The sequence below is a fragment of the Lynx canadensis genome, chromosome D1 (assembly GCF_007474595.2).
Source record: "Lynx canadensis isolate LIC74 chromosome D1, mLynCan4.pri.v2, whole genome shotgun sequence".
NCBI classification, from domain to species: domain Eukaryota; kingdom Metazoa; phylum Chordata; class Mammalia; order Carnivora; family Felidae; genus Lynx; species Lynx canadensis.
In genome coordinates, this window is record NC_044312.2 from 56459893 (window position 1) to 56476305 (window position 16413).

Below are 16413 nucleotides of genomic sequence, written 5' to 3' on the forward strand. Positions count from 1 at the left end.
TTGTGGTGAACATCCCAGGGAAGTCCCAGAAGTCTTTTTAACATATTATGTGACTGAAGAAGAGTATTAATAATATTTCAAGTAATGCGTAGCCATCATATATAATGTTTTTATGGAGGAAAAAGCCATTCCAAGTTCTAATTAGGAATACCAGAAACATTTCTACTTAGTGAAATAAAGGTGGTAGAAGAAAGGATGATTTCTAAAGAGAACACAGCAAAATTCCATAAGAAGAACAGAACAGGTACCTGTCACTTAAGAAATGCAAAGTAAATAGTAGTCAAGAAAAAGACTCTGCACTCAGACCACCTGGATTACAATTTAAGCCCTTAATACAGCAGCTCTGTAATCTTAAGCAAGGCACCTTAACTCTCTTAGTTTAACTTTGGTTTGTTTCTTCATTCATAGAAATTCTTCATTCATGGAAATGATAACATTATCTACCTCACCAACTCCTGTGGAAATTAAAAAAGTTAGTATTTGTAAAGTGAAAAGTACATAATAAGTACTATATAAATGTTTGCTACAATGCTAATATAAGCATTTTTTTAAAGTTACATTGCCAGAGAGAGTAGAAGGTTATTAGGAGAATATGAACAACTTTATGCTAACAAAATGAATCAGATACCCTCTAGAAAAAAATCAACATGCCAAAATGGAAATGAAACATCTGAACATCTATTTTTTAAGTGAATAAATAATTGAAAAGCTTCCCACAAAAAAAGAAATCTAGGTACAAAAGGTTTCATTGATGAATTCTATCAAACATTTAAGAAATAACATCAATTTGGGGCTCCTGGGTGGCTCAGTCAGTTAAGCATCTGACTCTTGGTTTTGGCTCAGATCATGATCTCAACAGTTCAAGAGTTAATGAGTTTGAGCCCTGTGTCAGGCTCCACAGGGAGTGTGGGGCCTGCATGGGATTCTCTCTCTCTCTCTCTCTCTCTCTCTCTGTCTCTCTCTCTCTCTCTCTTTCTCACTCACTCACATGTATGTGTTCTCTCTCAAAATAAATAAACTTAAAAGAAATAACACCAACTTAACAAAAAAATTAAAATAAAACAAAATACAGGAAAAGAGAACAATTTCCAACTTACAAGACCAGCATTACTGATACTAAAACTTGACAAAAACACATACACACACAATTATAGACCAATATCCCTCATGAACACAGACACAGAAATCCTTAGCAAAATATTAGCAAATTAAACCAATAATATAAAGATAAAACAATAACATGTCATTATTGACTGAATTTATTCTAAGAATGCAATACTGGTTTAGCACTTAAAAATTAATCAATTAGAAAAATACATGATAGGGGCGCCTGGGTGGCTCAGTCGGTTAAGTATCTGACTTCAGCTCAGGTCAGGATTTCATGGTCATAAGTTCAAGTGCTGTGGTGGGCTCTGCGCTGACAGTTCAGAGCCTGGAGCCTGCTTCTGATTCTGTGTCTCCTTCTCTCTCTGCCCCTCCCCTGTTTGTGCTCTGTCTCTCTCTCTCTCTCTCTCTCTCTCTCTCTCTCAAAAAATGAATAAACGTTAAAAAAAAAAAGAAAAAGAAAAATACATGATACAACACTAAACCTATCTTGATGGCAAACAATTATAAAGATGTAACTTGTCACAACATAAAAGTGGGGGTACAGAGCTATTTGGAAGAAAAGTTTTTGTGTAATATTAAAACTAAATTGGTATTAATTTGAACTATGTGGTCATAAATTAAAATCCTGATTGTAATCCCCAGGGCAACCACTAGAAAATAACTAAAAGATACATTGTCTGAGAAATGAGAAAGAAATAAAAATGTTATATGAGAAAACATCTAACACAAAAGAAGGTAGTAATGGAGGAATAGAGAAACAAGATATAGGAAAACAAATAGAAAATCAGAAGTCCTTCTGTCTCTATAATTAATTAAGTGTAAATGTATAAATGCTCCAATTAAAAAGCAGAGATTGGCAGAATGGATTTGGTTTTAATGATCTACAATATGATATCTACAAGAGTTGCACTTCATTTTTTTTCAAGTTTATTTATTTTTATTTTGAGTGAGAAAGTGTGAGCGGAGGAGGGGCAGAGAGAGGGGAGGGAGTGAGAATCCTAAGCAGGTTCTGCACTGTCAGGGCAGAGCCTGATGCGGGGCTTGAACCCAAGAACCATGAGAGCATGACTTGAGCCAAAACCAAGCGTCAGACGCTAGACTGATTGAGCCACCCAGGCACCCCAACAGGAGTTGCACTTTATCAACATTTATTTATTTTTGGGACAGAGAGAGACAGAGCATGAACGGGGGAGGGGCAGAGAGAGAGGGAGACACAGAATCGGAAACAGACTCCAGGCTCCGAGACATCAGCCCAGAGCCTGACGCGGGGCTCGAACTCACGGACCGCAAGATTGTGACCTGGCTGAAGTCGGACGCTTAACCGACTGCGCCACCCAGGCGCCCCAGGAGTTGCACTTTAGAAACAAAAACACAAATAATAAAAAGGACAGAAAGATATTACATGTAAGCAATAACCAAAAGAGAGCTGGAGTGTCTATACTAATATCAGACAAACAGACTTTAAGACAAAAAATGTTACAAGAGACAACGCCATTGTATAACAAAAAAAGGGTCAGGAAGATGTAATTATAAACATATATGTACCTAACAATATATAATAAAATATATGAAGCAAAAACTGACAAAACTAAGGTGAGAAATAGCTGGAGATGTCAACATCCCACTTTCAACAACAGATAGCACAGCCATACAAAAGATAAACAAGGAAACAGAAGACATGAATAATACTATAAATCAACTAGACCTAACGGACATATACAGATTGTTCCACCTAACACAACCATACAGACATTCTTCTCAAGTGCATATGGAACATTCTCCAAGCTAGACCATATGTTCAGCCACAAAACAAGTCTCAGCAAATTATTAAAAACTGAAATCATACAAAGTATCTTATCTGACCACAACGGAATGAAACTAGAAATCAATAACAGAAGGAAATTTGGGAAATCCACAAACTGCAAAGTAAGCAACATACTCTTAAACAACCAGTGGGTCAAAGAACAAATCACAAGGAAAATTATTAAATACTTTGAGGTGATTAAAAATGAAAATACAACATATCAAAATATACAGAATACAGTGAAAAAGTGCTGAGGGAAATTTACAGTGGTGAACATCTACATTTTTTTAAAAAAGTAATAAAGGGCTCAAATCGATAACCTAAACTTCCACCTTAAAAAACTAGAAAAAGAACAAACTAAGCCCAAAATAAGGGAAAAAATAATAAATATTAGACCTGAGATCCAAATAGAGAATACAAAAACAATAGAGAAAATCAACAAAAGTTAGTTCTTTGAAAAGATCAACAAAATTGACAAACCTCAAGCTTAGACTAAGAGAACAAAAGAAGACTCAAAAGCACACTAAAGTCAGGAATGAAAATGGGAACATTACAAAGCTTATAGAAATAAAAAGTATTACAGAAGATGTGAACAATTGTATGCCAATAAATCAGATAACCTAGATAAAATGGAAATTGCAGAAACACAAAAACTCCCCAAAATAGCTCAAGAAGAAATAGAAAATCTGAACAAACCTACAACAAGTTGTTAAGTTGTTGATTAGCTAAACTACTCCATGGAATTGCTACCTCAGCAACACATTTTGTTTGGTCATTTTGTTTGTTTGTGTGGTCAACACATTTTGTTTTGTTTGCAAGGACCTTAAACAGACTCTAGACCTCTAAGGGAAGCACGTGTCCTAACAAGCAGGCCACAGAGACACAAGTAAATGTAAGTTTGCTTACATGAATTAATGACAGGACTTGTGATCAATGGTCTCTCCTGGTTCCCAGTGCCTGTATGCTTTAAGTGTCCCTTACCCATCAGGATAAAAATCTTGATGGAGTTCACAAAAACACTGCTCTTTTTGTTTGAATGGACAAATCTAGCCCCAGCCCAGGAACTCCAAAGCACTCCACCCACAAACCCTACCTAATAAAGGTACTTTAACCCAGGTTCTGCCTCTCTCTGTACTCTGCCTTGACCTCTTGATGTGGCCCCTGACGGCATGTCCTGTAATTCCTCTAGGACCTGTGAGTAAAAAACTTTTCTGTTTCAACATCTCTTGTGATCTGTTACCAAACCATGGCTCACCAACCAGCACCTTGTGCTCCACCTAATAAATGTTAATTTAATGAAGTCATAACACAAAGAAGTTATGATCAGGAATCATAGAACTCCCAGCAAAGAAAAGCCCAGGACCACATGATTTGACCGGTGAATTCTACCAATCATTTAAAGAAAAAATAACACTGGAGCAACCTGGGTGGCTCAGTCAATTGAGTGTCCAACTCTTGATGTCAGCTCAGGTCATGGTCCTGTAGTTCATGGGACTAAGCCCCGCATTGGGCTCTGTGCTGACAGCAGAGCCTACTTGTGATTCTCTTCCTGCCCCTCCCACTGCTCGTGTGTGCTCACACTCTCCTGCTTTTTCAAAAATAAATAAAACTGAAAAAAAATTTTTTTAATAAAAAAGAACACCAACCCTTCTCAAAGTCTTCCAAAAAATGAAAGAGGAGGAAATACTTTTTACCTCATTCCATGAGGTCAGTACTATCCTGATACCAAAGCCAGATAATAACATCACAAGAAAATTATAGATTAATATCCCTGATGAATGAATATAGATGGAAAAAATTTCAACAAACTACTAACAAAGTTAATCCACCCAAATATTAAAAAATTTAAACCATTTAGCCAACAATTCCACTTCTGGATATATACCCAAGAGAACTGAAAGCAAAGACTCAAAAAGGTATTTGTACATCCACGGTCAGAGGAGCATTATTCACAATAGTGAAGGAGTGGAAGCAACTCAAATGTCTATCAACAGATGAATGAATAAACAAAACATGGTACATTCATACAATAGAATATTATTTAGCCTTAAAAAGGAAAGAAATTTTGACTCATGCTATAATATAGATGACCCCTGAGGTGATTTATGTTTCCAGTAAAATAAGCCAATGACTGTATGATTCCATTAATAGGTATTTACGGTAGTCAAATTCACAGAAACAGAAAGTAGATGGGTGCGTGCCAGGGGCTTGGAGGAGGGAGAGATGGGGAGTTACTGCTTACTGGGTAGTTTTTCCGTTTTACAAGATGAAAAGAGTTCTGGAGATTGATGGTTGCACAACAATGTGAACATTCTTCATGCCACTAAACTATACATTTAAAATGGTTAATATGGTAAATTTAGTATTATGTACATCCCACCACAATTTAAAAACACTTTTTTTTCGAAAAGGATTATATACCAGGAACAAGTGAGATTTATCTAAGGTATGTAAGGATGGTTCAATAAATGAAAATCAATGTGATACACCAAGTTACAGGACTCACACTTCCCAATTTTAAGACATAGTACAAAGCAACTACCCTCACTACCAAAATAGTGTGGCACTGGCATAAAGGTAGACATAAAAAGACCAAAGGAACAGAACTGAGAATCCATAAATCACCTCAAACAGCTGTGGTCAACTGATTTTAGACAAAGGACAAAGGTGCCAAGACTCACTGGAAAAAGAATAGTCTTTTCAATAAATGGCGCTGAAACAACTGGATAGCCACGTGCAAAGAGGATGACTTGGACCCATCGTTAACATCATATATAAAAATTAACTCAAAACAGATCAAAGACCTAATTGTAAGAGCTAAAACCATTAAACCATTAGAAGAAAACACAGGGTACATCTACATAACCTTAGATTTGACAATGGATTCTTACGTATGACACCAAACGCATAACCAACAAATGCAGTAATAGATAAATTGAGCTTCATCAAAATTAGCAACTTTGTGCATCAAAGGACACTATAAGAAAAGTAGAAAACAACCCACAAAATGGGAGAAAATATCTGCAAATCATATCTGATAAGGGTCTCACATCCAAGATACATAAAGAACTCTTAACAACTCAATAGAAAGACCCACAATCCAATTAAAAAATGGCTAAAGGACTTAGAGACATTTCTCCAAAAAAGGTACACAAATAGCCACCAAGAACATGAAAAGATGTTCAACGTTATTAGTCACTTGAGAAAGGGGAATCAAAACCACAATGAGATACTACTTCATACCCACTAACATAAGTGAAAACAAACCAACAAATAAGCAAAGTCAAAAAAAAATTTTTTTTAAGTAATTTCTACTTCCAAAGGGGACACTGAACCCAAGATCAAGAGTCATGTGCTCTACCAACGGAGCCAGCCAGGCACCCCAAAATTTTTCAATTAAAAAAAAGAGGCCCCTTGGTGGCTGTCGGTTAAGCATCCGACTCTTGATTTCGTTTCAGGTTGTGATCTCATGGTTCATGAGCTCAAGTCCCACGTCTGGCTCCGCACTGATAGCTGATAGCACAGAGCCTGCTTGGGATTCTCTCTCCTTCTCTCTCCCTATCTACCTTTACTCTGCTTACATACGTGCATGTTCTCTGTCTCTGTCTCTCTCTCTCTCTCTCTCTCTCTCAAAACAAATAAATAAACTTAAGAAAGAAAAGAAGCGTGGGCAAGGATGTGGAGAAATTAGAGCCCTCCTATATTGCCATATTGCCACTGGGAATGTAAAACGTTGGACACTGTAAAAAAGTTTAGCAGTTCCTCAAAAAGTCAAACACAGAATTACCCTATAACCTAGCCAGTCCACTCCTAGGTACATACCTAAAAGAAATGAAAACAGGTCCTCAAATACTTGTATACAAATGTTCATAGCAAAGTGTTCACAATAACCAAAAGGTAGAAACAACCAAAATATCCATCAGTGGATGAATAAACAAATGGGGGGGTGTGTGTGTGTGTATATATATATATATATATATATATGGATATTTCTTAGCCATTGAAATGAGAGAAGTATTAACACATGCTATACATCGATGCCCCTCAAAAGCCATAAGGCTAAGTGAAAGCGGCCAGACACATTTTTTTCTCATAAAAAATCATCCACACCCACTAACCTACAACTAAAAGCAATTCACTATAGCAGGAAAAGAGCATTCATATGAAAGCAAGGATCCTGGGTTTTAATCCACACTGCTTATCATGGAAGTGAGGAAAACAATTTAATTCCTCTAGTCCTCAGTTTCCTTAATTATAAAATGAAATGAAACTACTAGCAATAAAAACAGTAATAAAAAATGACAGCAATACACCTAAAAGTAACATTTATGAGCATTTACAGTATGTCAGGCAGTACTGTTTTCCAAGCTAATATTAATAATTTAAATGTGAATATGTTAAGCATTAACATATTTTTCACACAACCCCGTGAAACAGGAACTATTATTATCCCCACTTTAAAGGTGAGGAAACTGAGACGCAAAGAGGATTAAGTAGAAGAGCCATGCAGTCTGGCTCCACAGCCCATTTTCCTAACGACCATGCTACACTTGATCTCTAAGACCTTTCCAGTTCTAAAATTCTGGGTCGATGTACATTTAAGGCAACTTAAGGACACTATTAAACCCTTCTGCTTCAGCCACCACTTAGCAATTAACATTCTTAAAATATGCTAAGAGCCTTGTTCTGAATGACATCTAACTTCACCAGATGTGCGATCCTCACAGACCTCTGATGAAGGATTATAATGGAAAGAAATGGCTCGTTTGTATCTGGTTATCTGTGTGAGATACTGCCAAGTGCCAAAGAGCCCAGAGGAGATTTACATGTCACTCAAAATTCTTCTGAAGCCAGGCCTAACAAAGCTTCTTCAAGGAAGGGAACAGGCACCAGTCTGGGTGAGGGCCTGCCTATTAAATTGTTCAAGAAAATGGATGATTAATGTCACATAGCCAGCGAGCAGGAGTAATTCCAGGCAGATGATCGGGTGTGTTTCTAGATCCGTGGTCAACAAACTTTGTCAACAGCCAGATAGTAAATATTTTAGGCGTTGCAAGCTCCATGTCATCTCTATGGCATATTCTTTGTTTTCTCCTTCGAATTCTTCACAAATGTAAAAACCTCTCTCAGCTCAGAGGCCATACAAAACCATGTGCCAGACTGTAGTTTGCTTACTTCTACAGTGGATCATTGGATAAGTTACCTTTTAAAGTATGTTACTGTACCTTCTGACAGTTTTTAGTAGCTACTACAGTCCCAAGACTATCCTGAACTCTATTAGAATTTTGTTATACCGAAATAATCCAGTTGACAGGCTTATGAAGCAAACAGTATTATACACACACTTATTTATTTCGGTGTTTACTGCACACCTAATGCAGGGTGTCAGGCGATCACGACCATCCTTATAGAAGGAGATAAGCCAGTACACTATGACGTATACAACCCAGTTAAGGTTCTAAGCGAAGTAAAAACTGCAAAGGTGCCAGAGGAAAGGTTAAACAAGAAATAGCTACGGGAGCTCTGATGTAGTAAAGATTCCATCTAGTAGGAGCAGAAACATCAAAGGCTGCAGGGGTGGCAGTAATTGAGATAGATTAAGAAGTATTAAAAAGCTGAATGGCAGTGAAGGAAAGTCCCACACAGACTGAACACCTTTAGCCAAACCATGACAGTGGGAAAACATAAGCTGCATTCCGAGAAAATTAAGTAGTGGTCCAATTTGTTCAGCTTTAATGATGTGGAAATTACTTGGAACCCTGGAGAGGAAAATAGTGGGAAACAGGGCTAAATAAGTAGGTTGGGAGGGTCAGAGCAGAGAAAGCCTTGAATGCCATGCTAAAAAGTGAAGACAATCTCCAGGCGGTAAGGACTCAGGAAAGGTTTCTGACAGTGTAGCACAATGATCAGAGGTGCGTTTAAGGAAGGTTACTCTGGTAATGACAATATGATGCGTTGGAGAAGGCAGAATGTCCAAACCCCAGTTACGAGGCCATTCTAAAAATCCACACATGAGAGCTCAAACCATAAGAGAGAGAAGATAAAAGCACAGATAGAACTAAAAGCACTATCCATACCACTGACTGGATCTGGGCTGATGGAGAGACGGAAAGCAGGTCAGAGGTTTAGAAACATCTAGCAGACAATGAGAAGTCACTCTATAAAGCCTTTAAGCAAAGGAATAAAAAATGAAAGCATGCCTTAGGAAGATTAATCAGGCAGTGGTGAATAAGGCAGAGTGGATATAAAGAGACCAGAGGTCAGAGGTCAGAGGTCACCGGGGAACTACTACAGTAACCCAGCCTTATGGCGGTGCCAGTCTGAGCTTGGATCATGCATGGCAATGGAGCTGGAAAAGTAGCCATGGACAGGAGTCATTTCAAAGGACTCAAAAGAGTCTAGTGGCCAACGGAATAGAGTAGATAAAAAAAAACAAAAAACTGCCATACTTGAGGACTGCATAAATGGGAAAATAGTTAATAACGATGTGGAAAATTGGAAAGGAAAGCAAACCTGGAGAGAATAATGAAGAGTTCTGTTTTAAGTATGATAATTTGCAAATAGCAGGTATCTATGCAAAAATGGTCCAAAACTATTTAAACATAGAGAACTAGAATTGTGAGTGACAAGCCATACAAATGACGACAAGCAACCAGTGTACCCCCTTAGAACGTATAACCATCTGCCACTACAGAAGCCTCATTCATAACAAATATTTACTGGATTACTACTAAATCCCAGGCTAACCACTAAGGATAAACGAGGAATGAAGACAGACACTGCCCCTGCTCTTACGTGCTCTACAGTCTAGTAAGAAAGAGAGATGAGCAAATGGGCAATCAGAAAACAACCAGGTAAGGGTCACTGATGAGGAAAATGAAATGCAAGGTGCTATAGGAGCATAAAGAGAGGTATCCAAACCGGACTTAGGGGTATAACACAGAAAATCTTTCTGTGGCGATGGGTTCTAAGCTATGGGTGGGGTGCTTAAAAATCAGGAACCATTTCACACGGCGAGACCTTTTAAGCCACTAATTACTCTAAAATGATTGAAATAAGAGAGGGACATGACCAGCATTTTAGAAAGATAAATCTGGCTGTAATCCAAGTAGCAGGAAAGTAGTTATTTAGCAGACACCATCAGTAGTGATTCAAAAAAGAGAGAGGGGGCCAGGATGACTCCCCTGTTCTGACTTGAGACAGTACATGGAGAGTGGTACCACTCACCAAACCAAGGAACACAACAGAAGTTTCTCAAGATGGGGAGAGGAACTGAGTCAGTTTGGGACTTGCAGAGTGTATGTGTCTCTGACACATCCAACCCATTTGACACAAGGCTAGATATATGGAAACACAGACTGGAGATGTGGGCTTGAGAGGATCTGAATCCAAATACGACATGTTCATAAGATGACAAAAGGCCCAAGTGGAAGCCTGAGGACGGTAACTTAAAGGCCTCCACCAAAAGCCTTCCCCAGCAGAACCAACAGCATTCTATATGTTATTCTTAAAACTGTGAGCTTTGTACATAGTCCTTTTTCTGCTTACTTAGTTAGAATAAGAAATTATGATTGGCAAGGGGGAAAAAAGCAATGGCTCATTCTGCCACTTGAGCATATTTTCAGATGCAATGGGTATTTGCAAAATATAGTATTTATTTGTACAACCTCTCTTAAAATAGCTACCTGATGAATCAACAGACAGCCTGTGTTCCTATGTGTTTATGTTCATTTGGACATTAATACGCTTTTAATTGTCAGCCAAGCTTAAACTGACAAAAATTGTGCAAGTATCTCTGTTAAGCACCTTCAAGCCTCGGGTACCTTCTACCTCTGGGCTCTGACGAAGCCCAGAAGCTGAGCTTTTAAGAAGGAAAGGCAATGGGGCGCCAGGGCGGCTCAGTCAGTTGAGCTTGAGCGTCCGACTTTGGCTCAGGTCATGATCTCGCGGTTTGTGAGTTCGAGCCCCACGTTGGGCTCTGTGCTGACAGCTCAGAGCCTGGAGCCTGCTCCGGATTCTGTGTCTCCCTCTCCCTCTCCCTCTCCCTCTCTCTCTCTCTCTCTACCCCTCCTCCACTCATGCTCTGTCTCTCTCTGTCTCAAAAATAAAAATTTTTAAAAAATAAAAAAAAAAATTTAAAAAAAAGAAAGGCAAGACCTCTTCTGAGACACTAAACCAGAACTGAATATACGTACTCCCCCGGATCTGGTCTAAGGTTTGAGACCACAGAGGATGTGGTCCCTCAAAATATGAGAAGTAATGAGAAATAAGAAGAGTACTGTTAAGCAAAGGTATACAAATCCTGAAACTAAAATCAATCCCTTCACATCAATAGGGTAAAGAGATTCTTGTTCTTATTTTAGTGGCTTAAACAACCCTCAAAAAAGCATTACAGTCATAGTCCACACTCCACATATGAAGTGGACTAAATGCTATTAATGCTACTTCATGACAAGAGGACTGAAAGTGCCCTGCTAATGTAACCCAGGAGTATATTTCAGACAAGAGATAGGAACCACATGATCCTAGGAGACTTTGTACACTCACAGAAAAATATTTACCAAGCAAAGTCTACACTAAGTCCTGAGACTAAAAAAGTGAGTAAAACACAACTTCAGTCAAAAGGAGCTTATGCCCGAAGAGGAGAAAAGATGCACACACAAATTACCGTAACTGTTACGGGACTAGAGAAGGCAGCAGTGGAATCCTGTTAAAGAGCATTAGCTGAGAGGGAGAGGGGGAAAAAAAGGATTCCCAGCTTTATAGAACAGTTTAAACTGAAACTGACGATCAGAGGGGGGGATAAAAGGTCAAGAATGCCCTCACTACAAATCCAAGAGAGAAGAGTAAAAACAAGTTTTCAAAATTTTAAACAAAACCAAATTTTAAACTCTCTGAATCCCCCCAGCGAGGACAAGTCTGGAGTTCTGTTTCTGTTTACTTTTCAAGAATCTAAAACATCTATACAAAGAACCATGCCTGGCTTTGAATTTTCCAGTATTAAAATACTGAAAAGCTCAAAAATTGTGCTAAGAAGACAAGATCCTCCAAATTCGTAACAGGAAATATGGCATTTTCCCAGATTATTTTCTGGCTTCGGTGAAGAGAGAGAATGGGGACCACACTGCAGCAGCAGGATTTATAAATATGAATTACAGGATAAGATGATTTTCCAAACATCTGTCAAAAGTTCATTTGATCCACGGGAAAAGGGGGAAAAAAAGACTCAAGAGAAGCCAAATATAGTGACTAATATGTGGACCTTTTATAGACTTCAGCGGGTTGATGGCCTCATGGGCATCACATGCCCACTCAACAATAATAAACATACAAAGCCTACACAATAATGCACTTCATACCATCCAGAGCACTTTCCCATGTACCCGCTCATTTGACTCTCACAATGCACATAGCGGATACCTCTGGTTAAATGTAAAGACAGAGAGCCTGGTATTTTAACATGCTATACATAGTGGGAAGATGTAGAGATGCCAGGTAGCCTCGTGGTTAAAAGAAAACCACTGTTCTGCCACTTCCTACTTACATAGTCTTGGGTTAGTAGTTTCATGTTTTCTTCTAGGGTACTTTATGTATAAAATGAGAGTAATAACTACCTCATGGAGTTATTACCCAAGATTAAATAAAAACAAGTATGATAGCTAGTATAGTGTCTGACATATAATAGGTACTCCTTAAATGAAAACTAGCAATGGTAGTTTTCAAAAGCTCTATAAATACCTGGTGCAACGCTGTTACTAGGAGAGCACTTTTCCCCTGCATTTAAACTGCGCTCAGATACCTAGATGTTTTATAACAAAGCAGGCAGCTGTTGGAAACAGCCCCTGAAGGTTTATTCGCTCTTTGTTGCTTGTATGTTGTAATGGGGGGGGGGGGGGGAAGGAGCACAAGGAAAGTTGACTAAAATATGTGTAGAAATAAGCTATTTTTATAGTTTTCCAACTTTTGCTTGATGATGTACTGAAAGACCTGGACAAAATTATACCATATCCCTTTCCCTGTTGTTAAAACATAGGCTATTTGGGACACTTAATCCCTACTTCTGAACATTCTGCTTATGTATTGTGTGGGACGTGCTTTGGAAACAAGTTAGTGTCCATTAATTTGACTAGCAAGAGGAAATAGCCACCTTTTTACTTTCTCAGTTCTATGAAGTGAACTAAACGGAGGTCTCTTAACTGGGATTAGAATTCAGGTTTTCTACTTTTCAAAACTATCATGTCTTGAAAAATATAAAATTAGGAGTTTTCATTTGTACAGGTCTCAAAACAGACCCTGAAATTTGCTATTGTCCCTAAATCTTCAATCTAGGCTTGACTATGTACGTCAGGTGATCAAGTCATGTGACTGTGTTTGTGAAATTAATCACCAAATTGCTATTTTCATCTCCTGAGAATTTCATTCCAAAAAGATTTGGTCCTTTTTACTGGATTCCACTCCTGCTCTATTCCCCCCCCCCCCCATTACAATGAGAAAGCACTGCCATCTACTGGACTCTGAAGATATTGCTGCTATAGCTTTTAGTCCAAGAGAATTCTTACAATTCTACTGCTTTTTTGCACTTTGTCAATAATATAGCAGTTAGAGTTATTTTGACAGTATGAGTTACATAAAAATAAAATTCCAGGAGTAGGGGGTCAGGGTAAAGTAGGATAGGAGACAGAAATAATACCACCACCACCCCCTCCCCCCATTATTGCTGATAGTCCTAAATACAACATGCATTCACCTACATTCATTAACAAATTTCTACTGAGCACCTACTATACTATACCCCAGGTACTGGGCAAGGGACACAATGTTAACACGATAGAATTAGAGAGGTAATCTCCCTTATCATATGATAGAGTTTAGCACCTAGTGGGTAGTTTCCATTTATTATTGAATTCTATTCATGTGCCAGGCTCATAATGTTCACGACCACCTTTCATCCCCCAAACAATTTATGATGAGGTAGAAATTGTTACCTCCATTTACAGAGGAGAAAATAAACTCAGAGGTGACTCAATTTGCCCAAGATCTCTCTCGTAGATTAAGTTAAACTAGGAATTAAACTCACAGCAATCTGACTCCAAAACCTGTATTCTTAACCACCAGATTACACTCATCCAAGGAGCTGTCAGCATCCTCCCCAAAACAAGAGGAGCTGACAAAAGGAAATTCAGGCAAAGACGGTCTTACATGTCTATGTTAAAGGCAAAACTCCTAAACTGAGAACTGAAGGTTTCCAGCTTATTGGAGAAGGAGCTGACCCAACAGCCTCTTATCCCCCCTGCTCCCCTAATTGCCATTCTGGCAGTTAAATCCATCTAGAAAACATCTCTTCAAGCCATCTAGCCTTATTCACCAACTTCCATCCGCTCCAACTTCAAGCTACAACAGTGTTCCTCTCTGGTTCTCCATAGTCCCCAAACATTAAAAAGGGCACCTCTACCTAAGGTGCTCTTCAAATTACTTATATTCTGCTCTAATTCACCTGTGTCATCTGCAAGACCCAAATAACTGACACCAAAAACAATTTTTCAAACTAATCCCTAAGATTTTCTGGTGTGTCCAATAGTTTCCAAACACACTCCTGGTAGTGAGACCGAACTGACTAATCCGTAATAAAATTGTATTGCACTTCATCAAAAGTCACCATTCTGTTTTGACCCTCCAAAGAATTATGTAGAATAAGAGCAAACAGCCCAGATCTTCTTTTAGGAAAGTCAATAATCTAGATTTAGAAAAGATGAATTGGGGTGGTTACAAAACAAGTTTTCGCTTTAGAAAGCATTTTACCTTAAGCCACACTAAACAAACTTATGATGATACTTAAAACAAGATTCTATTTACACAGTGCTTTTTACACTATGTGTCAAGGCACAGCTGGACTAAACAAAACTCACAGAATTAGGAAAACCCTCTTACCTTATGTTCAAATGGAGCACCATAGTAGCCATCGTTCAGCCCAAAAATTATTTCATTCTGGTTGCGGGCATGAATCTATAAAAGAAGAAAAACACCCTATCAGTTCTTCTCATTCCAATTAAGTTTTAATATGATTGGAGCATGACAGTTAAAACGGGACCTACTTCAATGCTGAAAAACAGGCTGACTAATCTAACAAGCCAGCAGAAAACAAATCACTTATCCTAAGACCAGAGAATCTATTGACAGCTTCTTGCTTTAGTCAAAGGGCTCACAAAATCATCACATGAGATAACAGGCACCATCATTCACATATATTTTCCACAAATACTTCTTGAGATTGCTATGGAAAGGCTAGTTCTAGAACACAAGGGATCCAGAGACATACTGTATATTCTCTGATCTCAAAGAAAACACAATCCTGTCCATAAGAGTGCTTTAAAAAACATAAAGTCCTGAGGTGCCTGGGTGGCTCAGTTGATTGAGTGTCTGACTTTGGCTCAGGATCTCTCGGTCCGTCAGTTTGAGCCCCACGTCAGGTTCTATGCTGACAGCTCAGGGCCTGGAGCCTGCTTTGAGTTCTGTGTCTCCCTTTCTCTCTGCCCCTCCCCTGCTCGTGCTCTTTCTCTCAAAAGAATAAACGTTAAAACACACACACATACACACACACACACACAAAGTCCTAGAAAAAAACATACAAGATTAGTATTATTTTCTATTTTCAAAAAGACAGTTTAAAGATAATAATACCTAAGCTGCATCATCACTCTGGACCCTAGTTTCCTCAACTAGAAATGAATGAGTCAGATTATGCTCTGTTATATCACACTTCTGTACCTACCCCCCCTCCTCCGGCTAAATCCAACATATCATCCAAATTTCACTCAAGATGACCAATCAATTTAACCTAACTAACGTTTGTAAAACAATCCGTTCAGTGACAACAGAATACACGTCACATGTATAGGAAACACTCACCAAAAAGAGATCTGATATTCTGGGCCATAAAATAAACCTCACAAAATCCAAAAGGATTGAAATCATACAAACTATTTTCTCTAAATCCGTCAGAATTCAAGCAGAAATCAAGAAAAGAAGGATATCTGGAAAATCCACAAATGTTTGAAAATTAAACACCATACCTCTAAATAACCCTTGAGTCAAGAAATAAAAGGGAAATTAGAAAATATTTTGAATTGAATGAAAATGAAAATACAACATTGAAGTCTGTGAGTCAGACTTCACAGCCTTGCAAGGCTTAGAGGAAAATTTATTAAATGCTTACTTTAGAAAAGATAAGTCTCAAAACAGTAATGCAAAATCCTACCTTGAGAAACTAGTAAAGAAGAGCAAAGTAAACCCAAAGCAAGCAAAAGAAAGAAAATTATAAGTATAAAATGAGAAATCAATGAAACTGAAAATAACGATAATCAATGAAACTAAATACCAGTTCTTTGAAAAGCTAAGAAAATGGATAACTCTCTAGGCAGAGTGATTAAGAGTAGAAAGAGACAGAAATTACTGATAGCAAGAATGAAAGAGGAAAGGATCATTGGACAGCCTATAAGCCTTAC

The 16413-nt window shown here is 38.2% G+C and overlaps 1 protein-coding gene across 1 annotated transcript in view; it reads right to left on the reverse strand.

Annotated features, from left to right (window-relative positions):
• The window catches only part of UVRAG (UV radiation resistance associated), a 293487-nt gene that overhangs the window by 214667 nt on the left and 62407 nt on the right, over positions 1-16413 (reverse strand). Inside the window, exon 5 of the mRNA XM_030333127.1 lies at positions 14840-14914. Within this exon, the coding sequence (XP_030188987.1) occupies positions 14840-14914 (75 nt within the window). The remainder of the gene's footprint in view (positions 1-14839; positions 14915-16413) is intronic.